The following is a 23,956-nucleotide window of genomic DNA, read 5'->3' on the forward strand; positions in this document are numbered from 1 at the left end:
TTTAATGCGGGGCGGTGTTAGCAGTTTTATCTTAGATATTCCACCACCCTTTCTATTATCCTCCACGTGTACCGTGTCTTCCCGAAACCATAAGAATTTCTATAACATAGCCTGGGAATATTAAACCTTCCATTCTATTACCTCGGCTTCATTATCCAAGGACACAGTCTTCCTCTGACATATTTATTCAGACACTATCGCTTTTTTACCTAGTATTTTCTTTATGAGGTACATTCACACACGCTTAGATCACTTGATGTCCTCGGATTGGGCTTTTAGCCCAAAAGATATTCTTAGGTCACCCTTCATAAATTACTGGGCCCAATGTCCCTACGCATGTTTTCATTGACTTTTGAAAGAGTTAGAAACTAAAAAAAGTCTTTTGTATGTTTTAAGTTTCCTTCACAAATTGAGTTTTAAGAACAATTTTTATTTTCTGCCTATTTTGGGTTGCCAAACAAGTTTTTTAGTCTCAAAAATAGAAAATAGTTTTTGAAAATAGAAAATAGGGAGGAAAAACAATTACCAAACATACCTTTAAAATGTGTTTTCAGTTTTCATAACTCATCACTCAAAAATCAAAGTTATGAGTGATGAAAACAAAAACTAGAAACAAAATTCAAACAGCCTTCTCAACCACAGGTCCCACCATTTTTGAGATATGAAAACAGCGTTATGAGTTATGGAAACAGTAAATCCAAACCGCCCTTAAATATCTACCTTACAAAAGACTGTTATAAAATCTAATGGAGATTATCATTTTCTGTCGGGTGAATCTTTCAGAATTTTGACACTGTTTAGTAGTCTGTGAGGGTTATTTGGAGAAAAACAAGAAAACAGAAATTCTGTAAACTGATACTTATCATACTTTCAAGTAAAGTGAACGACAGAAGGAGTAATTAAGAGTGACAAATAGGGCTGCAGTGCATTGGTAATAACAATGTCCATCTACCCACTGGTCAATGGTTCTCCAAGCACAAAAACAGCAGACTAGTAATTGAAGAGAACAGAAACAGCACAAAATCCCAAGTTTCTGGCTCCAAAACTAAAAGATGATTGTAAAATAATACTGGAAATTCTCCAAATGAACAGTTTGACAAAATTACAAAATAATGAGAAATAACATAACTGTGCTCACTATGACTACTACCATATGATGCAACAACCATCTGAGACATATTTAATCCAATGAAGATAAATCAGATTATTTTGTTAACAATGATCTGATTAACTGTAGTTTGGACAACAGAATAATTCAGTTCCTAATTAACATGCCTGTAACAAAACCTGTACAGGATATGATTCACAAATTTGCTATTTACAATATCTTGTTACTTCCAGGATAGTTTCAACTATCAACTGCTCTGCAAAAACATCAGTACTCATCTCCATCAACATAATCTGAAAGGGGGGAAAAACTCAAATAAGTCACCATATTCTTATGAATAAATTAACTCAAAGGCTGTCAATATGCCATGTTCAAATCATTAAATTCAATTGCTTTAAGAAAATTCATTAAATCTCATAGTGAGGAAGAATCTACAGATCACACAACTTGAAGACACTCTATCTAAAATTTCAAAACATGCATAGAAGTACAACTTTATAATTGTAGGATTTGAAAGAAAGCAGGTAAGAAATAATAAAAGGAGAACGGCTGACATTACTGATTTGATTACATTGTAGGTATGAATTGAGATTGAAAATAAAAAAGGAAACAACTAAAGAACAAAATGTAAAAAAGAAACCCAAAAACTAAAAGAAAAGGCAACCGCACAAAACTAGATAATACTAAACCAGTTCCAGAAATCCGTGAATCTCCAATGAAGTAAAATATAGGCATAGAAGCAGCACAAGATACACAAACACACAATAAGAGATAGTAAGATACCCAATAATTTGACTGTTGTTTGCAAAGGCAATTAAAACAGTAAAAAATCAGCTTATTGAACCCGAAGCCAATTCAACTTAGTTTTGTTAAGACACCAGGATTTACTCTACCAAACCGTTCAAGTTATTGGGGTTTTCCTCAACATATACCATCAAATTATGATAAAATTTACACACACAGTGAGAGATAGAGATCTAGGAAAAAAACTGTGAAAATCTTTCAGATCCATTGGAAAGAACAAGCCACCATCAAAACCACAAATATTATCCCTACTTCTAACCAAAATAAAAAGTGGGAAAGAAAAAATTGGATTGGTTTTCTTTTTTTTTTGGGGGGGGAGGGAAGGGGGCATTTCTCACTAGGATAAGCAACAATATGTTTGTTCATAATAACTACGTTAATCATTCAATTTGCCAAAAAACATAACCTTGTTTGTTCCACAATTCCTCAAAGCTTAGAAGTTAATTAAATGACCATTCTGCACACATCTCATCACTTATACTAATAATCACAGAACATTCCTATATGGAGCTTTACCTCCATCATAATATCCACTCCAACTCCAAGCAAATTCTTCTGTCTGGCCAGTGATTCTACTCTGAGATTCATAACATAGATTCCCCCACCACCCAACCCCCCCTCCCAAAAAAAGAACCTCCCTTTGTGCACGGTTGTGGCCATGCTAAGGCCCAGTTCAAGTCATGGACATGGCGCGGTCACCTTATCAGCACGTGTTGGGCAGTGGCCATGCCAAGGCTACACTGTGGGCATAGCACAGAGACGTGTTGGGAAAAATAACAGTTCATACTAAGTTGTGGCCATGCCAAGTCCATACATTATTTGAACCACACTGCCTCGTGTCAACTACTTTTAAGGTTAACAGGCTCCACACAACAAATCTTTAAGCATCATTGTGCTATCAATTATGTTTTCAACCATGTAAGCCAATATCTATAACTCATCTTCAAACACATCATGCTACTAAATTGACTCATTATCAAGCTTGTTATTTCCTACCAAATCAAAATTACAACAAACAACAACAATTAATAACAGTATCATACAAAGCTACCAAGCCAAAGGACAAAGGCTACTAGAATCAAATCCCTCAACAAACATAATCATTCAATCAATTCAGAATACCCATCTCAAAAAAGAGCTAACAGTAAACAAAAACAATAAAAAAAAAACCCACATGAACAGACCTCAATCCAAAGCTCAAAACACAAGGAAAATCTAAAATAGAATTTACCAGTACAGCAGAAAATACTATAGAGAGCGATCAATATCTGTTTGCAAACCATACGGGGCCCACAACAAATATCTGAACTGGGTCTGGGAGTGAGAGTGGCAGCTTCTTCTTCGTTATCCAACAGTTTCTGAGACTGTTTTTTCCTTCTCATTCTTTCAAGGTTCCATTCAAGCTTTACCAGGTAATCATGCTTGAACGTGTCCCTGATCATCTTCGACGGAATTAGATGCATCTTTCTCTCTCTCTCTCTCTGTGTTACTCAAATTGAAGTTCACTTTGTCTTTGTAACTCGGAAGTTGCGTAGCCGGAACGGGTCCAAAAGTACAGGAAGAATAACTTCTAACTTTTTTGTGTCGATAAATATCGAAGTTAAAAATGTCAATCAGTGTCGTATTAGAGATGTATGAGAACGATCCCTTACAAAATATTATAATACGACGATATCTTTTGTTTTAGAAACCAAGACACTACAGTCAATTTTAGTGATATGTCGTTTCCATAAACTCAACAGTGCGGCGTTTTGTTGCTTACTGTATTCCCATTTCTTTCGCATCGTCGATAAACATTATCTTAAATTGAGAGGATTTTTTATTTTTTATAAGTATAAATTGAAAGGTATATGAATTGTTCTAATACTTCTTAAAGCTTTTAAAACATTATGAAGTCCTTTACTCAAAAAAAAAAAAAAAAAAAAAGGTCTATGAAATCCTAGGTTCAAAACCGAAAATAGTACTCCCCTTCCTTCCAAACTAGTCATTAATGAGCATTCACGTAAATTCGCTTGTAGCATAACAATTGAGAGAGAATAGTGATCTATTAGATGTTCGCCAGATCTGATGGGGGACTCTACATCTCTTCCAAATCTTGTTTGTAGGAGCTACCAGTGGCAATTGACGAAAACTTGTTGGTCACTCTAGAGATCTCCATCAGTTTTTGGATTCACCAAATCTGAAAGCTGAAAGCCCTTCGATTTCTAAGTTGAATGGGTAAAGTGAGTCTAGCTTTCTATGTTGAAAACCCGACACTTAACCTGAAGGAATCAGTTTCTCCAAAGCCAAAACAGTAATGGAAGATATCAGCACAAAATTTCATGCTTCAGGCTCCAAAACTTCTTTTTTAATACCAAATAAAGATAGTTAGCAGTTTACAGGGCCAGAGTTGATGTTAGGGAAGCTACACGCTACCCCATTAGTTGGTGTTGAACATTCATTCATAATTACATCTGGCACATTCAAAATTACCATTCTATTACTATTACTTTGACTCATAGATATCATATGCTCTATTATGTTTGCAATCCATCATGACTAGTGAGTTTTTTCCTTCCAAAAAAGTTGAATTTCTTTGCTGGCAGTCAAGATGATCGTCCTGTTGTAGATCCAAAACTTAATGATGATTGAAATAGTGGAAATTCTCCAACCATTGGGGGCACAGGATAAAGTTATAATTAATCCCATGAAAATAAATCAACCATTGAGACACATGAGAAAGTTATGATTAATCCCATGAAAATAAATCAGCACTATTTTCTTAACTATTAATAACTATAGTCTAAACAACAGAACATTTTGGTTTATACTTAAATAACATGCCTTAACGAAACCTTTACAGAATATGGTTCGCTAATTTATTATTTACAAAGTTTGTTACTTCCAGAATAGATTCAACTACAAGCTGCTCTGCAAAAACCTGTACTCTTCTTCATCAACCCAATCTGAAAGAAGGGAAAAAACTCAAATAAGTCACGAAATTCTTCTGAATAAAATATCCCAAAGGCTGTCAATATCTCAATATGCCATTCTTCTACTTTTTTTAAGTGTGAGTTAAATATGCCATTCAAATCATTAAATTCAATATTCTTTGGCTTTAAGAAAAATCTCAAATTTCATCATGATTAAGAATCAACAAATCACACAACTTGAAGATACTTGATCTAATATTTTAAAACACGCATTGAAGTACAAATTTATAATTGTATGATCTGAAAGAAAACTGGTAAGAAATAATATCAGAAGAAAGGTTGGCATTAATTTTTTGAAAATAAAAAAGAAAAAACAAACCCAAAAACTAAAAGCAAAATCAACTGCACAAAACTAGATAATACTAAAGCAGTTCCAGGAAATCCATGAATATCATATGAAGCAAATTCAACTTATTCAACCCAAAGCCAAGAATTACTTAAATTAAGAGTTAAGAGATAAGGATCCACTATACCAAATCTGTGCAAGTTATTGGGGTATTCCTCAACATGTAATATCAACAAATTATGATTAAATTTGCAGAGTGAGAGATATTTAGGAAAACTGTGAAAAATTTTCAGATCCATTGTAAAAGCCAATTCATTAACAAAACCAGCAAAAGCCAAAATATTCTCCTTTAAAAAAACGATCTTTTTTTGGGAGGGGGGATTTGCTCACTATCATAAGCAATAATATGTTTGTTCATGATATGGTTCGCCTTAACAAAACCTTGTTTGTCCCACAAGCCACAACTCCCCGAAGCTTCAAAGTTAATTAAATGCAGAGAACCTGCTCCTCATAATTCATATCTTATCCACATCAATATACAACTGGATGAAATCCAGGGAAATCAGAACAACTAGGCAGAAATTTAAACCGCTGGTGGTGAGTAATTCTTCACACATCTTACACCTATACTAATGAGCATGGAACATTCAACATTCCTATATGGAGCTTTCCCTGCATCATATTATCCACCCAAAAAAAAAAAAATTCATGAACCTTTATTCCACAATGCCTTGTGTCAACTACTTCTAAGGTGAACTGGAAAGTCTATTACATACAACAATTCTTTTAGCATCCTAATGCTACCAATTAATTTTCAACTATGAAACTAGTTATTTCCTGCAAAATCAAAATCACAACAACAACAACAATAAAATCCCTCAACAAACATAATCATGAATCAATCAAAAAATTCAAGAAGACCCATATCAAAAAGAGCAACATTAACCACAAACAATCAAAAACCCACTTGAAAAAACCTCAATCCAAACACAAGAAACACAAGGAAAATCCAAACATAGAATAATATTTACCTCTAAAGCAGAAAAAATGAGAGAGACCCATCAATATCTCCTTCCATACCAGAGGCATCCCATGAAAAAACTCTGACTTGGGTTTGGGTGTCAGTGCCACACCCACATCTTCTTCTTCTCCTCCTCCTCCATAGGCAACAGCACGTTGCTTCTTCCTCTTCTCCATATATTCCTGAAACCGCGCGTCCAGTTTCATTTTTTCGATTTTCCATTGAAGCTTTATTGGGTATTCATGACTATGCTTGTACTTGTCATTGATCCACCTAGCCGCCAATAGATGAATCATTTTTCTCTTCTCCTCACTCTCTGTGCTTAGCGAAATTGGAAGCTCGATTGATGAATTGAATTCACAGAGGAATTAGGGTTTGTATTGGATCGGAAAGTTCAGGAAGATAAGCTCTAACTGTTTTTGATAAACTCTAACTTTTTAAGTCAAATTTCAAGAGAGATATGGTAACAGCGCGTTACTTAGATAAATTTAATACGGCGGAAATTGTTGTTTTATTAACTGAAACTCGCCTCAATAACTACATTTCAGTGAAATGTCGTTTCCATAATCTCAACGGTATGTCGTTTTGTAACTACTAATATACTATCCCATTTCTCTCGTCTTGCATCATTATTCATTAATCAACTTTTTCTTAAAATTCCTTCTCAAAAAATACTTTTTCTTAAAATTGAGGGGGTCTCTCTAACTTTAATCTTAGAAAAAGTCTATAAACTCACACCCCAAAAAAAAAAAAATAACAATAATATGGCAAATTATCGGTAGTAAGTTCAAATAAAAACTAATAAAAACTTGTCAATTTAACTATTGTGAAAGTTGTTGGGTAAGTAGTATTGCTTTCAATCTTAAGAGGCTGGGAAATGACTACATGCCAAGGAGGGATAATTTTGGCTACGAGGATGGAGCTAACTGATCCAAATTGCCCTATATGCAGTGAAACTAATGAGTCATGCATGCATCTCTTTCTTGAGTTCCCCTTAATTAGGCCATTTGGTTTGGATGCATTGGTGGTCTAAGAGTTGTCTTCCTCTCCATACATAGCAATGCAAACATAGACCGATGTGAGGCAATCTGGTATTTGAGGAACCAAATGGCTCATGACTGCTCCAAGGTAGTAAACCTTCATGCAATTATCAGAAGTGTAGAATGGAGAAGTAATCAAATGATCAATACCTTAGTTATGTATACACATAAAAACAACTCAGAGCAAAAAGAATCACTTGTATTGGCATTGCCGTCCTTCAGGTATGATTAAACTCAATGTAGATGTTGCTGTCATGAACTCTTTCTCTACCTTACCTGTTGTGGCCAGAAATGATAAAAGAGAACTGATTAAAAGCTTGGGATAAAGGTAACAATAACATCTCCTGTGATCCTTAATTTGACGCAGAAGCTATTCTATGGGCTATGAAGCTAGACATTTTAGAAGAATTCAGAGACATTATCATAGAATGAGACTCTCAACTTTGCTTTGAAGCCATCAATGACCTAAAGGGGGGGTTCACTGGTATTGAAAACATTCTGCAGAACATTTTAGAACTTAATTAAGGATTTTTATTTTTTTTTCAAATTGTTATTGTTTGGGTCAAAAGGGATCTAAATTCCGTGGTCCATCATCCATGCTCTTGTTAAATGCTATTGTGACATTAAAAGTTTTACCAAATCTAAGAATGATTCCCTCTCAAGCTCTGTAACAACTTTCACAAGGGATTCTAGTGACGGACTCATTAGTCTAAAGCATGACATAAACCGAAAAGTTCATGCTTTAGTCCACCATATTATCGATCAACGGAACTTTAGGAGCTTAGTAGCTTAATTGATTAGCACTTCTTAAGGTAAGTTGTTAAATTTTAATTTATGTCATTATTATTTTGAATTTTGTTTGAAATTAATATAGTTGTTCTCCGTTTTTTTAAAAGATATTAACAGAGATAGCTAAATCAAAGTATCTTCAAACACTCCCACAGTAATATACATACACTAATATATAGGAGTATCTTACAACTTCGGACCAAATAATAAAATAAGTACAAGTAAAATGACATGTGGAGAGGCCAGGACTCGTGCATCCGAAGGTAGTATGATCAGTAAGGCCAGTCTCCATGTCTGTGCCATAGTCACACGCACACCAAGAGCCTTGCAAAACTTGCTTCAAGTGAATGAACGACCTTATTTTACACACAAATTAATCACCTACTTAAGCAAGCTCAAGCGAACTAAAATTTTACAAAAGGGTAGTGATCTCTGGGATGACAAAACCAAGACCCAATGGCAAAAAAGCCAGTGGATTGTCAGCAGCAAAGCTAGAGATAAATGTTAAGGGTTGAGGAGGGTTTGAGAAGAAACGAAGTGTGCAGATGAGATAGAAGAAGAGTGTAGTGATAGGCACCATACTTGCTTTCTTTCTTTCTTTCCCTTCAGTTGTTTGGCACCTGAAGTTGAAACTTCTTTTGCTTTGGATTTTAGTCTAACTAGGCACTTAGGAAGTGGTAACTTTAAGATTTATATAGTGCTAGGTAAAGCTGTGGACAAAATTATGAAAGCGTGCACCAGATCCTTATCCAAAAGGCTAAAGTAACTGTGTTTGTTGAGCTTGTAGAGGTCATTATGACTGATGTCCTTGATGAGTTTAGTTCAAGAAAATTAAATAGTGGGACAAGACCATGTGAACAGAAGTTGGCAGAGGTATTAATTTTTGGAAAAAGTGTTTGGAGAATCCTTTAAATTTATCAAATATTTTTATATTGAGTGTAAAATTTAAAAATTTAACCGTTAAATTACATGTTCCTATCATATTATTCATGCTTGTAAAATTTTAAGAAAATAAAAAATTAATTATTATGTCATCAAATAAATATTAAAATTTCAAGTTTTTATAATCTAAAATTGTGTATAAAAAATAAATTCATTGATAAAATAGTAAATAAAATCCGATTTGAACGAAATTTGATATGTATGTTAAGAACATAAGGAACATGAATTTCAACGGTTAGATTTTTAAAATTCATACCTAAAAAAAGATATATTATAAGTTTGAAGGGTTTTTCTCCAAACTACTTCTTAATTTTTACATATCTAGGCATGGAAGTTTCTGAAAATTATCTAATCCATTTTTAGGATAAATTGATTGACAGCCTACTAAATGGACTGGAATATATAGGGTAAAGTTGGTTTGTTAATTAAAACGCATTAAGATTCCTTGGACAAGTAAGATACTTTAATATTCACCGGGAAAAAAAAAAAAAAAAAGTAGGATAGTTAATATTTTCCCGTAAATTTAATACATAGTTTTTTTTTTTTTTTTTATACCGTAAACAAATATACACATTTCATCTATTCTTTGTCAATTTTAACGTTTTGTTAGCACCAAATCATTTTGTACCAAAAAAAAAAAAAACTAAAGTACTAAATTGACAGGAAAAAAAATTAAGATGATCTTAATGCAACAAAAAATAAAAGTTTATGAGGCTTTAGTGCATTTTATCTAGAGTGGAAAATTTGATACAACCCGCAAATAAGACACGATATGACACGAAATTAATAAGTTATGAGTTGAGACTTAACGAATTTATGTCATATTCAAGTTAATTTGAGAAACTTGTTTAATAAACGTGTTATGTTCGTGTCCAATGACTCCAACTCATAAAACTTGTTCAATTCGTTTAATTAAAATGGCATTTTATTGATATAACCTTCAAAACCCTAAAAAGTCCTATGCGTATAAACTTATTAGTTATTGTAGTTTATTTTGTTTGACACATTGTAATTGATTATCTGTGATATTAAGATATATTTTAGTCTTGAATGATTATTTATGATGTAGTTACTTGTTAATTCTGAATTTTATATTAAAAAATTATTTGTTTTAAATAAATTGGGTTAATATTAAAATTTATATTTGTTTTTCACTTTGATAAAAGTTAATAAACAGATCAACACAACTGACCTGTTTAATAAACAAGTCATTTTAGGGTTAAGAAATCTTGACCTATTTAATAAATATGTTGGATTAGTGTTGACCCATATAATCAAATACCCATAAGTTAACACAACACAAACCAGAAACGCAAACACAAATTATCACCTTTAATTTTATCCTAACTAAAACCACCAAATCCCCCTTCCTTTTTTTTTTCTTTTTTAAATAATGAAGAGACTATATTATTCAAGAATCAAGAATAACATAGTACATACTCACCAAAAAAGAAAATAACATAGTACATCTAATTAGAATTAAATAAGTAACCAACTTGTAGGCCTTTTGCTAAAATAACACCTCATTTATTATTAGGCCTTTTGTTATGCTCAAAACATATCAGCTTTATGCAAGAGACAACTCGAAACCTAACACCAGCCACATAAAATAATCTCGAAAATAGCTTCTTCTTTTCTTTTCTTTATATACATTTGATGCAGATGAGCCATTAAAGCAAGTTTAAACAACCTAGACATCACAGACTCCCATCCTAGTTACCAACTTCCCATTTGATGATCTCAAAGTCCCAATCACTTAACTCTCTCTGTTAGGTTGTAAAAGTTTAGAACAATTAGCAAATCGTGAACACAAACTTGTCTAGATATAGATCCTAGAGTCTATAGGTATTATTAGACAATGCTCAAAGTGATTCAAATCAAGATTCAAGAACATACAAGTTGTAGAAAGAAAAGTTCAAAATTTGCCTGGATCAATCAATCTAGAGTCATATCTACAAAATTTTAATTAAGGCCCAAACAACAGTTCAAGCCCATTAAGGATTAAGGTTTCAAATCTACTTCTTCTAGTATATAAAGGAAACTCTAAGCACGTTTTTATAGAGATTTTAGAAAGAGATTAGAGTGCATCTTGTGCCTCTTTTGTAGATCTAGGGTTTTGTACCCAAAAATTCTCTAGAGTCTTTTTGTTTGTATTGTTGTGTGTTAAATTTCTTGTGAGATCTAGAGGTGTTTTCTTTCATACACATTTAGGGTTATTAAGATCAAGATTTATGTTAAGAACTTGGTGATCGTTTTAGTTGCTGCATAAAGAACATTCAAGAAGATCAAGATTCACAAGTAGGAGAACTTGTGGTTATTGCAGATCAAGGAAAGAAGTAGTCCGTGAACTCGGAACTATCATGGGGTCGTGGTAGTAAATTTTATACTCGAGGTAGTAATAGAATGTTAATAGTCTAAGTTCTATTATACAAACTTCAATTCTTTCATAGTGGATTTGCTTTTTACCTTGAGGATAGCTAAGTTAAATCATCCCTAGGTTTTTTATCGGTTTGGTTTTTCTAGGTCATCAAATCTTTGTATTCTTTATTTTCTGCTACTTTAAATGATATGACTTTATTGTGTTAACCTAGATCTGAATAATAAACTTAAGTATTCACTTGGTCTCAAGTTCTGGATAAAAAAAAATGAGTTACAATTTGTTTCGTTCAATTGGTACTCGATCGATCTAAAGTTGCATATTAGCAAAAAATTAGCAAACGTAAAAAGCCCACAACTTGACCGTTTGAAGCCCAAATCGCAAGCCGTTTTTTCCAATATTTAAAGGATATTATAAGCTAACCCTAGAGAGGGTTTTCAAAGTTTTTTAGAGAGATTAGAGTGCATCTTGTGCCTCTTTTTGTAGATCTAGGGTTTTGTACCCAAAAACTCTTTAAAGTTTTTGTTGAATTGTGTGTTGAATCTTTTATGAGATTTGAGAGGTGTTTACCTTCATAAACACACAGAAAGTTATCAAGATAAAGATTTGCATCAAGAACTTGATGGTGTTTTCAATTGCTACATAAAGAACTTTTAAGAAGATCTTAAACCTTTGAGAGGTGTCTCAAACTTACAAGTAAGAGAACTTGTGGTTGCTGCAGATCAAGTAAAGAAGTAATTCGTGGACTCGGAGCTGTCACATGGTCGTGGTAGTAAGTTTTCTACACGAGGTAGCAATAGGATGTTAGTGGTCTAAGTCTTATTGTACAAATTTCAATTCTTTCACAGTGTATCTGTTTTTATCTTGAGGATAACTAGGTTAAATCCTCCCCAGGTTTTTTACTAATTAAGTTTTCTTGGGTCATCAAATCCTTGTGTTTTTATTTTCCACTGTTTTACTTTTATGTTTATTTGTGTTTAACCTAATCTTGAATAACAATCTTGTTAATCAACTTAGTATAATATTAAGTTAAACATATTTTGGTGAGGGGTCTAAACCTAACAGAAATCTTTCTTAGTTTCCCAAAACCTTTTTTTGAGAAAGAGAATAGGCCACGTTCATAGAATAGAATAGGTGTTTCCCAAGTTTCCATATACTTTTTGAAGGGGAAATGTTAACTCATGCCCTAATCCTATTAGATTAGAAACTGTACTTAATAATATTTTATGGAAAATTATAATGTAATTCATTTTCTTGATAGTTTTTTTTATTTTTTTCATGAGAGTGATGTTGAATTTTTCTAACATAGTTTAATAACAAGGGTTTTTTTTTTTTTTTGATTGAATAACAAGGATTTTACAGACATACATTAATAAATTATTTTAAAAAACTTTATATAGTAAAATGAAAAAGTAACAAACTTTTTTTACAATTTTTTTAATTTTTTATAAAATAAATAATTAATATATGCCTTAAAAATACAAGTTAATCCAACCTTATTAATAATTCCATTGACATGACCGGTTGCAGTAATCTTGCCATAAACATTCGTTGGGATTGACTCTTAGGTTGTCTGGATCTGAACTCATTCCAAAATATCATCTACTATGACTCTATGAGTCTATGACTACCATCAATATCAAACAATCTCCTTTAACTAGCTACCACTGCTTTCGATTCTCCAAAAAGGGAAAAAAGCTACCACGGTACCACTGCTTTCACTTAACACGCGCACAACACACTACTTCAACTTTCTAAGAAGTTTTGAAGGTCATCCACTTTTCTTTTTTGCTTTTTTGGATGGGTATATAAATTTAAAAAAAAAATCGAAGTTCTTACAAATCAACTCTAGAAAAATATTCAAAATTTATCAAATTCTAGTAAAATTAATACATTAGGAGGCGTCTAGAATTTGAGAACAACCTATTTTAGCAGCTAAAATATTAGTGCACTTATTAGTTTCTCTACAGTAAATTGTGCTTAAAATAAGTTGTGATATTAAGAAGGGATTTATCACTTGCTTCGCAACAGTGTTGACGTGTGAATGTATTCCCTTATCTCATCCCCCTTCTCCTATATATGTGTGTGTGTGTTTCTCAAATTAAAAAAAATTATAAAAAAAAAAAAAAACTTCACAGCTTTGAAAAGTTTGGATGGAATTCTTGTAGTTAAGTTTAATGTTTTGGATTAATGAATAAGGAATATGTTCATTATTGAGGATTAGAACAAGCCCTTGGGCATCCATTTCCATAATAAGGTTTCTAATCCCTAATTTCCCTAAGCAAAGTAGTAGAAAGATTAGTTCCTCTAAAACCTAAAACTTCTTTGGCTACATAGCTCAGGAAAATAGTTGAACATTTGGCATCATTGGAGCTTTCCATATCCAAGAATGATGCCAAGGATATAGGTTCAATGGATTTAATTCCTTAGAAACAAGATAGTCTTATTTCAAAGAAAAGTAACCATTTTTAGAAAATGACCCTGCAATAGAATCCTCCTTAAAAAAATTAAAAAGAAAAAAAGATTGGTATGAGAATGACTTTAATAATCTGTGTGAGTCAGCCAGAAAGGACAAATGAAAGAGTAAGAAATTACATTGCCTATTGGGGGTGTTTGGTACACCCACTCAAACACATATTTTCAGTTTTTAAACAATATTACACGTATTTCAATGCACTTTTTCACTCACACGTATTTCCATACATGTTTTCAAACAACAAAACACATGTTTTCTAACATATATACCAAACACCCCCTTAGTATCCATAAATTGGCAGACCTTTAGAGCATCATCATGATGTTGTATGGACTCTTGAAATCAATATAGAGACACAGCTTCTTGCTATATGGTATTTAGTGTATAATGAATATACCTGTTGTAGATTTAAATTAAAGTGATTTTATTTTAATCAAATTATATTAATAATTGTGAGAAATATTGTGTTGTTAGCATTACTTAAACATGATATTGTTTCTTTAATTGAAAAAAATGGTATTGTTTCATACTTCTGTATATAACATCAAAAAATGAATGAGTCCAATTTATGAATTTTTTTATAATTTTATTTTTTAACTTAAATTTCTTAAATAGATAATTTTCCATTTGAATAATAGTACGAGGGGAACAGATCATAGATGTTTCATTTATTTGTACCCAGGAGAAGCCCATGGGCTCATTAGTTTTGTTGGCTTGGTTTTCGCTGGTGTTAGCTTTATTCCAGATATCAACGTTTTGTTTAGTAAGGACTTAGGGCCTCGTTGTGGGTCAACTGTAATATGGATCTATTTGCTCGTGGGGCCTTGGTTTTGTGGAGTTGTGTGCAAACCCGAAGCACCTTGGGCTTTTGGGCTTTCAAAACTTTAGCCCAAAATAAAATTCCTCAATAGCCTTAAATTCAACATTAATAACAAAATAATCCAATGAAACTTTTTTTTTATTTTTATATACAAGATAGAAATTATATTCTAGCCTAATTTAAATGTATATGTATGTGAAACTCCCTCTTAAAGACTTAAATTCCGGCTCTTATCCCCCTCATCCCACAAGTATATATAAGTGCTTGTGGAGTGACTACACACCTTTCTAAACATACTAGAAGTTAGAAAAGCTTTAAATTTTCCCTTTTTTTTCAAGTTTCTAATGACAAATTAAACATAGAGTAGAGTTAATTATTATGTGAATGAATTTATGAAATCCAACCTTTTCCTGGTTCCTGTAGACCCCTAAAATTAGTAAGGCAAGCTGAGAGTGGTCAATTATTTATGGCCCAAATTCAAGTTTTTTTTTTCAATTTTTTTTTATTGGTGTTGGACAAGTTTAAACTCGGGCCTAATGTCATCCAACACCACCGCAAGTGTTCAGGGACTACCTGACACTTTGGGCTGAATTGGACAGACTCTCTTGACACTTTGGGCTTTAGCTCAGGGGGCCTGTTAATTTTCACCCATTACCTTCTGCATCGTACATTCATACTCATATTTTTTATAATTGGCACACTTCCCACTTCTCAATTTTCAATTCTCACCTCACAGGGCAGCAATAGCTTTAAGTGATAATTTTTTATATTTAGATATTAATTAAATAATATTTATTTAACTTGAAATGTTATAAAAAAAATTTATTTAAAACATGTTATATATTCATGCTTTTTAAAACTCAAAGTTACACATTAAGTTTTTATATTTAAATTTTACGGACATCTCATTTTCAATTAATGATTATATGACTAACCTTACTCAATTTTCTCGTGATATAATCCCTTAAGTAGAAGTTTATCAATTTTAATTTTGCAATACATTCACTCTCTTTTTTCTTTTCTTTTTTCTTTGTTTGATGAATGTCCTAAGAAATGGCTAAGTGACCAAGGCCTAGAGTGTCCCCTATCATCTCATAAAACCTAATTCAATAGGAGGTTTCTAAGGTAGCAGTGTAATCAATGGCTATTCAATATTTGCATCCGCCATTCAATGACAATTAAGCTTTAATTAATTAGTACCAAAAGTTTTTGGGTTTTTCACTGTTGCGTATAGCCCACAAAGTTACTTGCCAAATGATTTGTTTAGTTTTTTGAAAGAAAAAGAGAACTCATACAATGAATATGATCCAACAAGAAACCAATCTTCCAATTATCCAATAATTTAACAAAAAAGCGCATCACCCTAACTTCAGTTTTTTTTTTTTTTTTGAGATAACCGCCTAAAAGGCATAAACTTCATTCAACGAAAAACAGACTTACAAAGCATCATGGACAACTAGGGGAGCTATATCTTCAGGAGCGGTATCAAACCAGACCTGTAGCTCACAGCCGGACTTAGATTGTCTAGCTAAATGGTGGGCAACATGATTGCCTGATCTTTTGACATGGGTGAAAGAACTAAAGTGAAAGTCCCTAGCTAATACAATAATATCCTCAATGACAGAACCATACTCAGGATTACTAACATCTTCATTACAAATGGCTTTAATAAGGACCTCAGCATCACCTTAGAAAATACAGTAAAAAACAGCAACTTCTTTTGCAAACTCCATAGCCCTTCGACAAGCCAACGCTTCAACCGTGGCTGCAGAGGGAGGGAAAGGGACTCGTTGAGATAAAGCTCCACTGACTACACCAGAAGAATTTCGGACCACAATTCCAAAACCTGCAGAACCCAAATCTTTGAAGAGAGCGGCATCAAAATTGATTTTGGCTTGATGCATAACAGGAGGAGACCAACGCATTGGTTTAATACTAGGCATAGCAACTTGGGTTTGACAGATATTGGTATCTAGGAAGTCTGACAGCAGGTCCTTAACTTTGTCCCCGATTCGATGCAACCCAACTCTCTGCTCTTTAAGCCTATCAGGGTTGCTATCACACCAAATCAACCAGAACATCAGTGTTAATAGCTCAATATTAATTCGGAGAGAATTATTACTGATAACATTTTGATTGCTCATGAGAACCTGCATTATCTGAAACAAAAAAGAACAGGAAAATTAGGCTATATGGAGCTAAAGCTCGATATGAGTAAGGCATATGATCAAGTGGAGTGGGTCTTTTTGGAGAAAATCATGTTAAAAATGGGTTTTTGTCAAAAATGGGTGGCTTTGGTGTCGGCGTGTATCAGATCAGTCACTTATTCAATATTACTAAACGGGCAGCCCCATGGTCTTAGCACTCCATCTCGTGGGTTTCGCCAAGGTGATCCCCTCTCGCCTTACCTGTTCCTAATGGTCACTAAAGGTTTGCATGCTTTATTGAGAAAGGCGGAAGAGAATGGAAATATCAAGGGGGTCTCATTGTGTGCAGCTGGTCCCCAAGTGTCTCACCTCTTATTCGCGGATGATAGTTTGGTGTTTTGCAGAGCAACTATTGCAGAGTGTGTCCAAATTCAATCCCTGTTGTTTATGTATGAGCAAGCCTCAGGTCAAAGCATTAATAGAGGAAAAACCAGTATTTTTTTCAGCTCAAACACTCCTTGCAATCTTCGAAATGCCATCTCTGTGTTTCTGGGTGTTCTAGTGTCTCATCTCTTGTTGGAAAGGGGAAAAAAAGAGCTTTTAGTCTCATCAAAGAGAGAATTTGGAAAAAGCTAAAGGGTTGGAAGGAGAAACTCCTATCCCAAGCCGACCGGGAGATCCTTATTAAGGCGGTGATTCAAGCAATTCCCACCTACGCCATGTCTTGCTTCAAGCTCCCTAAAGGATTGATCAAAGAAATTGAGACTTTAGTTAGAAAATTTTGGTGGAGGTATAGAGGGGAGCAGCGGAAAATCCATTGGGTGTGTTGGGAGAAGATGTGTCGTCCCAAGAACGAAGGAGGATTGGGTTTTCGTGATCTATCCATCTTCAATGATTCTCTCTTAGCGAAGCAGGTTTGGCGGCTCCAAACTTGTGAAAATTCCCTATTTTATAAAGTGTTCAAAGCTAAGTTCTTCCCGAGCTATTCCATCATAGACTGTGCCTCCTCAAATAAGGGCTCATACACTTGGAAAAGCATCCTTCAATCTCGACATGTTGTCGACGTGGGAGCAGTTTGGAGAATTGGCGATGGACAATTTGTTCAGATTAGAAAGGATAAATGGTTCCCCTCTCCGCCTGCAGCAAGGTCTATTTCTCCTCCTATTCTGCTCCCTCCTACATCAAAAGTGAGTGATCTCATTGATTCTGGCGTTAATTCCTGGAAAGCAAATTTAATAAGGCACAATTTCTTCCTCACGAGGCAAATCTGATTTTGGGAATTCCTCTAAGTGACCGTAGCATCCCTGACAAGTTGGTTTGGCTCTCATCCACAAACGGCTCTTATACTACTCGAAGTGCTTACAGACTTCTTGTTGGGGTGACTAGAAGCTTGCAACCCAGCAGCTCCTCACAAACTAATAATCATGTTTTGTGGACTGGTATTTGGAAGCTTCTAGTCCCTGACCGGGTTAAACTTTTTCTCTGGCATGCATCCCTTAATGCTTTACCCACCATGTGTAATCTGTTGAGACGCAAGGTGGTTTCTTTTCCTACCTGCTCTAGTTGTCAATGTGCAAGTGAGGACACAATTCATGCCCTGTGGTACTGTACTTCTTTGTTGGGTATTTGGAAGGAAGATACCATGTTGATGAAGTTGCTCCAGTATAAATTTTGTGGCTTTGATGGTTTGATGGGTATGGTGTTCACCCTAACTGCAGCTTTAACTATCCATTCCCTGCTTTCTCTTGCAAGAGCAGAATAAACAGCTACCTTGCTTTCAGATAATATAAGCTTGAGAGAGTGAGAGAGAGAGAAGGTAGGTACTGTACGTACTATTGTGGTAGCACTTAGCAGTGGCCAGTCCACAACCCACCAGAGAGACTGATGCACATGGATGCTAATGGCACGTGCGTGGGCATAGTACGGGAACATTGTATCAATACCAGCCACGTTAATGGCACAATAATTAAATTAATCAGTTCCTAATATTGCTTAGAACAAATGCTATCTGACAAGTCGAGTAAGGCTCCCATGGAAAGTTTGTGAGATGATTTACCAAATCATGAAATTCTATTTTTAAATTAAGCCACAAAAATCTTATATTAATTGATTACGACAATACGACCAGAGAAAAGAATTTAATTTATTATTTATTGACCGAATTAGCATGTGATTAAACGGCAATACTAGATTAAGCCCACTGAATCTCGTGTTAAAGCTAATTTAACTGGTAATGTATAACCTAGCTGGACGTGACTCACGGCATCGAATCCGTTGTATTTGACAAGATACTTTTGTAAAGTTTAAGCCGCTCTTATGTCCTTTTCCATTTGTCAATCATAGTAAATCACTCTCCATGTTGCACTTTAATCAGCCATATTAAGCAAGAGTTTTCTTCTTTTGGATTCGACTTTTTATGTCACCTGATTTTGCTTCTTTTTCATGATGACATAGTTAGACTTTGTGAAAAATTAGAGTTCCGTAGATTGCCTTTCAACCTAGGTCATTATTCCACCAGGCACTACGCTATTGAGCAATTTCAGTCTTTCAGACAACAGAAAGTGAACACTGACCAACATCCACATAGCTCAAACTTTACTTAAAAGCATAAACGAGTACAATGTGCCAAAGACATAAGTTGAAAAGGACAACATATAAGTAAATTCCAGAAGAACAAGAGGGATAAAAAAAATTGGCCCCTTTTCTCAAAGAGACTTTTAATCTACAATTTTATGCTCCTTAACCCTCTTAAGGAAATCAAGAGAGCCAAAGAAACATTCATACACAAAGCATAAAGCACTACCCCATTACACTTCTAAACACATCAAATCCTTCTTCCAATGTCATTTCTCAGAAGAACCATGAAGAAGGAATCAAATAACTAAGCCTCTTTGTTAATTAAACATGGGAGGAGTTGCTCCTGAATGACCCAAGAGCTTTCGCAGCACCAGCTCTCAAGATGAATTGGTGGTAGAAAGCTGCTAAAGCTGCACCAATGAATGGCCCAACCCAAAAAAGCCACTGGAAAAGAAAATAACAAGTATAATTAAGTGATATACAACTGCAAAATTTGTTGAGGTTTCATAGTCAACTCCAAAATTTTACATAAACTTCAATTGTTATTGTTATATATACCAAGAATATATTTAAATGACACAGCAACTAAACAACTTTAATAATAATGCAAATAATCAATAGTCTAAGGAAGTTATATACTAACATGGTCATCCCAGGCCGTGTCCTTATTGTAGATAACGGCAGCCCCAAGACTCCTAGCGGGGTTGATGCCAGTGCCAGTGATTGGGATGGTGGCCAAGTGAACAATGAACACCGCAAATCCAATGGGGAGTGGTGCCAAAACCTTGAATTTCAGGACAGAACACGTCAATAAAAAAATCAATTTAATAATGCAATCCCATAGTCATTTGTGGCTAAGAAATAGTCCAAGTCAGGACACAAACAATTGACAATTGTAATTTTCTAATAGTGCACAATTTCCTACCCGTGAAGCAAAATAAAAACAAAAACAACTTCTTGCAATATTGAAATCACACAACAAAGGTCACATTGAAAATTGGGATTAGATGTTCATTATACCAGAAAGCCTACAAAAAATAATAAATTAAGTTTGGAATTTTCTTTATACAAAACAAAATCGTAGCTGATTTGATATGTTGAGATGAAGGTGGGAAGAATCAAAGAGTTTACAAGGGGAAAACGACATCGTCCTAAGAAATATGCAAAGAGGCATTAATATATCGTAGGACCCACGGGGCTTATGATAAGATTTATTGAAACCAAGACCTCGTATAGAAAACACCAAAACGAAACACGCATACGCATTCAACAGTATGGAGAATCAATTTCTGAAAAGGAAGCAAACAATGTGACCCTTTTGCATATGCGCTATTGCAGAAACCACAAATCCATGGACCCCAAACCTTAGCCACTGAATCTGAATGGCGCACGCTACGTTACCATCATGTGACAATTCGTTAAAAGATGAATCATTAAGCTCAAAATATACAAGGATATCACATTTGCACTTTTGGGTTTTAACTTTTAACCTACAAAAAGTCTTTAGTATTTGTAGCCTCAACCATCTATCCACTTTCTAATATTTGTTCCAAGAAATTACTTTTTGGTTCCCATCCCAAAACTCACATTTTTACGTTTTAAACCACTTCAAACACATTTCCATGCGCTTTTTGACCCACACAAATTTCAAAAAATTACAAAAAATTTCATCCCAAACTACTCTACCAAACTCCTCCTAAAAGCTTGGATCAATGCAATCAGGTGCTTAGACATTAGAAATTAAAAAAAAAAAAAAAAACTCAGCTGAGTCAAGTGTTAAATTCTTGGTTTTAATATTTTTCAATCAAGGGTTGTGCTTTGGGAAGGGATAAAGTTTTAGTTCCAAACCAGATTGTAACATTAATAAGTAATCTCGGTAAATGGTACTCCCTCCTCACATTTATGATGAAATTCGTCCATTAAATTTGAAAGAAATGAGTACCGTTTCATAGATGTAAAAGTAGACATAACAGATCTTTTTAATTAAATCGATTAGATACAATATACGTCAAATTGCCCTTTACCTCAAGAGTTAACACAAGATATCAACCAAATTTTTTGTTACTATAAACAAAAAGATTTATAGCTAACTGAATCTCAAGAAAAACACAAAAGACCCAAAACACTTTTAAAATAAGAAGCAAGCATTAAAAAAAAACCTTAAAATATAGACATTTTGATACACACAATTTCCAAAAATAAAATTGCACGTATAAACTAGAGGAACGATAAGGTACATACAGGAACGTGTGAATCTCTAGCTTTCCTCTTGGGATCAGTGGCAGAGAAGACGGTGTACACAAGCACAAACGTCCCTACGATCTCGGCGCCCAATCCAACGCCAGTGCCGTACCCAGCTGAGAGAGAGTTGGCCCCACCACCATACTTTACATAATAGGCACTCTGAAAGGCCTTGACGAGCGCAACACCACATATGGCTCCCAAGCACTGAGCCACCATGTATAACACGGCCCGAACCAGCGACACCTTACGAGCCAAGAAGAGCCCGAAGGTCACTGCTGGGTTAATGTGACCCCCTACGTTCAAAAACATGTTAAAAAGTTAGCTAATAGCCAAGGTAATAGGCTTAAAATTTTATATCTTAACAATATGAAAGGCTTAAGAGAGTCATAATAATGACTTTTTTCAAGAAAAAGTTCATAGATTATGATTCAATTCTTGAGAAAATATGAAAAAGAACAAAGTAGTTTAGCATTTTATTTTTATAAAAGATGATAATGGCTCTTTACGTGACTAGCTGAAAATTTTTCTACAAAAGCAAAAACAGAGACAGAGAAGGAAATAGAAAGAAAAATCCACCTGAAACATTTAAGCAAAAACAACCTTACCTGAAACTTAAAGCATCCTAAATCGTTATGATTGAAAGCAAAGATGTACGTTTCCAAACAAGAAAACAAAGCTTAACTAAAGAAGGAAATTGAGAAAGAAAGAAAGAGAGTGAGAAATGAAAACACACGCACCTGAAATCCCAGCAGTGCAGTAAACAAGAACAAAAATCATGCCACCAAAAGCCCAAGCAACCCCAAGATAGCCAACACCACCACAGGCATCACCTTTCAATTCAGGGTCAATCTGGCTCTTGTAGCCAATCACAGTCAGAACCGTGACATATAGAAAGAGCAAAGTAGCTACGAACTCGGCTATCAAAGCCCTGTAAAGGGACCACTTGGTTAGCTCCACAGAATCGAAAAACGGTGCTGGAGGTGGGTCGTGGTAGTCTTTGGCTGGAAATGAGCCATGCTCTGCAACATCCTTAGTCATGGTTAAGAGAAAAAAGAAAAAGGATGAAGCTTTGGTGAGAGAGAGAGAGAGAGAGAGTTTATGGCTTGTTTGGATGTGAAAACGTGAGAGAGTGCAAGGGTTATATATAATGGGAGAGGAATAGAGGAGAGCATAGAAAGGACAAGGAGTTTTGGTTTAAAGTTTAAACAGAGAGGATTAGGATTTAATTACAGCAAGTTGGGTACTGAAATATGCTACTAATTCTTTGGTTTCTTTCGCTTTCACAGACCCCACCTGACTTTACCACGCTACCTCCCACTTAAACTTACCATTTTCACCGTCTCTTAAGAGAAACTTTTCTCTGCTCTTGCCTTGCATTTTCTGGCAAAGTCTTGTGCGTAGCACTTACTGTATGGTATATGCCTTAGATTTTTGTTTTATTGTTTATATATATGGAGAAAAAAAGAATCTTCCACTGCTTTTGGAATTATGCTATTTAAGAATAAAATGAGATTTTTTTTTTATATAAAAAGTTTTAATTCTGGTCACTTAAAAAAAATCATGTTATAAAAGAAACAAATTGCACATGAACGGTTTGAAATTAAGTAAAAAAGAAATAGTTTATTTATGTTTGTTTATTTAGCAAATGTGTTAAGTTCAAGCTTATAACTTCAGGCAAAATTACTAAATGAGTGAAGTGCAAATGTTATGTGATCGTGATCAAACTTATGAGTATAAGACTCGATTTAGTTAATTATACGTATGGAAGTGTGTGTGTGTGTGCATATATATGTATAGAAAAATATATTTGAAATTGGATTGAATAAATTTGTAAGTAAATTCATAAGGTATCGAAATGTCATTTGAAATTTAATGATAACATAAATATTCCATTTTGTAAACAACACAAAGTTAGTGAATATGTTTATGTTTTTATAAGTTCATAAACAAAAATTGTTTTATCTGATTAACTCAAGTAGCTCGTAAACAATTTTGAGCTAGTTCAATAAGAAAATAAATTAAGATTGAACATGTAAAATAGATTAATAATGAGCTCGAACTTAGTTTTTGTTCAAAAAAAAAATTAAATGAACAATCCTAAGCTTTTAATACTTGCCTTGATTGTTTTAGTTTACAACAATATTAAGAAAGATTGAAACACAAATCCATCTATAGTAAAAGTAACATCGCACACCCTTGGTGCGATGGACACTCTACAAGTATAAGTGCTTGTGGGGTGTGGAGGGGTAAGGGCCGAGGTTCAAGTCTCTAAGAGGGAACTTCACACACATATACACTTAGATTAGGTTATAGTAGAAATTCTATCTTGTAATTAGTCAATACTTTGAAATAC

General features: G+C 34.2%; 1 protein-coding gene and 2 long non-coding RNA genes across 3 annotated transcripts; all 3 read right to left on the bottom strand.

Annotated features, from left to right (window-relative positions):
* Nucleotides 1-1,033: 1,033 nt before the first annotated feature.
* On the bottom strand, nucleotides 1,034-3,544 carry LOC142641498 (uncharacterized). The gene is made up of 2 exons (XR_012845417.1): nucleotides 3,144-3,544; nucleotides 1,034-1,401 (listed from the first exon to the last, which is right to left on the bottom strand). It is a non-coding gene; the product is annotated as an uncharacterized LOC142641498 (long non-coding RNA).
* A 1,096-nt stretch (nucleotides 3,545-4,640) lies between these two features.
* On the bottom strand, nucleotides 4,641-6,606 carry LOC142641497 (uncharacterized). The gene is made up of 2 exons (XR_012845416.1): nucleotides 6,202-6,606; nucleotides 4,641-4,857 (listed from the first exon to the last, which is right to left on the bottom strand). It is a non-coding gene; the product is annotated as an uncharacterized LOC142641497 (long non-coding RNA).
* Nucleotides 6,607-19,344: 12,738 nt separating this feature from the next.
* On the bottom strand, nucleotides 19,345-22,991 carry LOC142641645 (putative aquaporin PIP2-5). The gene is made up of 4 exons (XM_075816120.1): nucleotides 22,341-22,991; nucleotides 21,601-21,896; nucleotides 20,003-20,143; nucleotides 19,345-19,803 (listed from the first exon to the last, which is right to left on the bottom strand). The coding sequence occupies exons 1-4, from the start codon at nucleotides 22,639-22,641 to the stop codon at nucleotides 19,681-19,683; spliced, it is 861 nt and encodes a 286-aa protein (XP_075672235.1). The 5' UTR covers nucleotides 22,642-22,991; the 3' UTR covers nucleotides 19,345-19,680.
* Nucleotides 22,992-23,956: the final 965 nt, after the last annotated feature.

This window comes from Castanea sativa, chromosome 6 (genome assembly GCF_040712315.1).
Source record: "Castanea sativa cultivar Marrone di Chiusa Pesio chromosome 6, ASM4071231v1".
Taxonomy (NCBI): Eukaryota; Viridiplantae; Streptophyta; class Magnoliopsida; order Fagales; family Fagaceae; genus Castanea; species Castanea sativa.

What these genes read in the sequence shown, in the direction of transcription:
- LOC142641645 (XM_075816120.1), bottom strand. Translation starts at nt 22,641, where the DNA reads ATGACTAAGGATGTTGCAGAGCATGGCTCATTTCCAGCCAAAGACTAC. An exon ending in CTAGAGATTCACACGTTCCT is followed by an intron (nt 20,144 to 21,600) that starts GTATGTACCTTA and finishes CTGAAATTCAAG; the next exon opens with GTTTTGGCACCACTCCCCAT. An exon ending in ACACGGCCTGGGATGACCAT is followed by an intron (nt 19,804 to 20,002) that starts GTTAGTATATAA and finishes TTTCTTTTCCAG; the next exon opens with TGGCTTTTTTGGGTTGGGCC.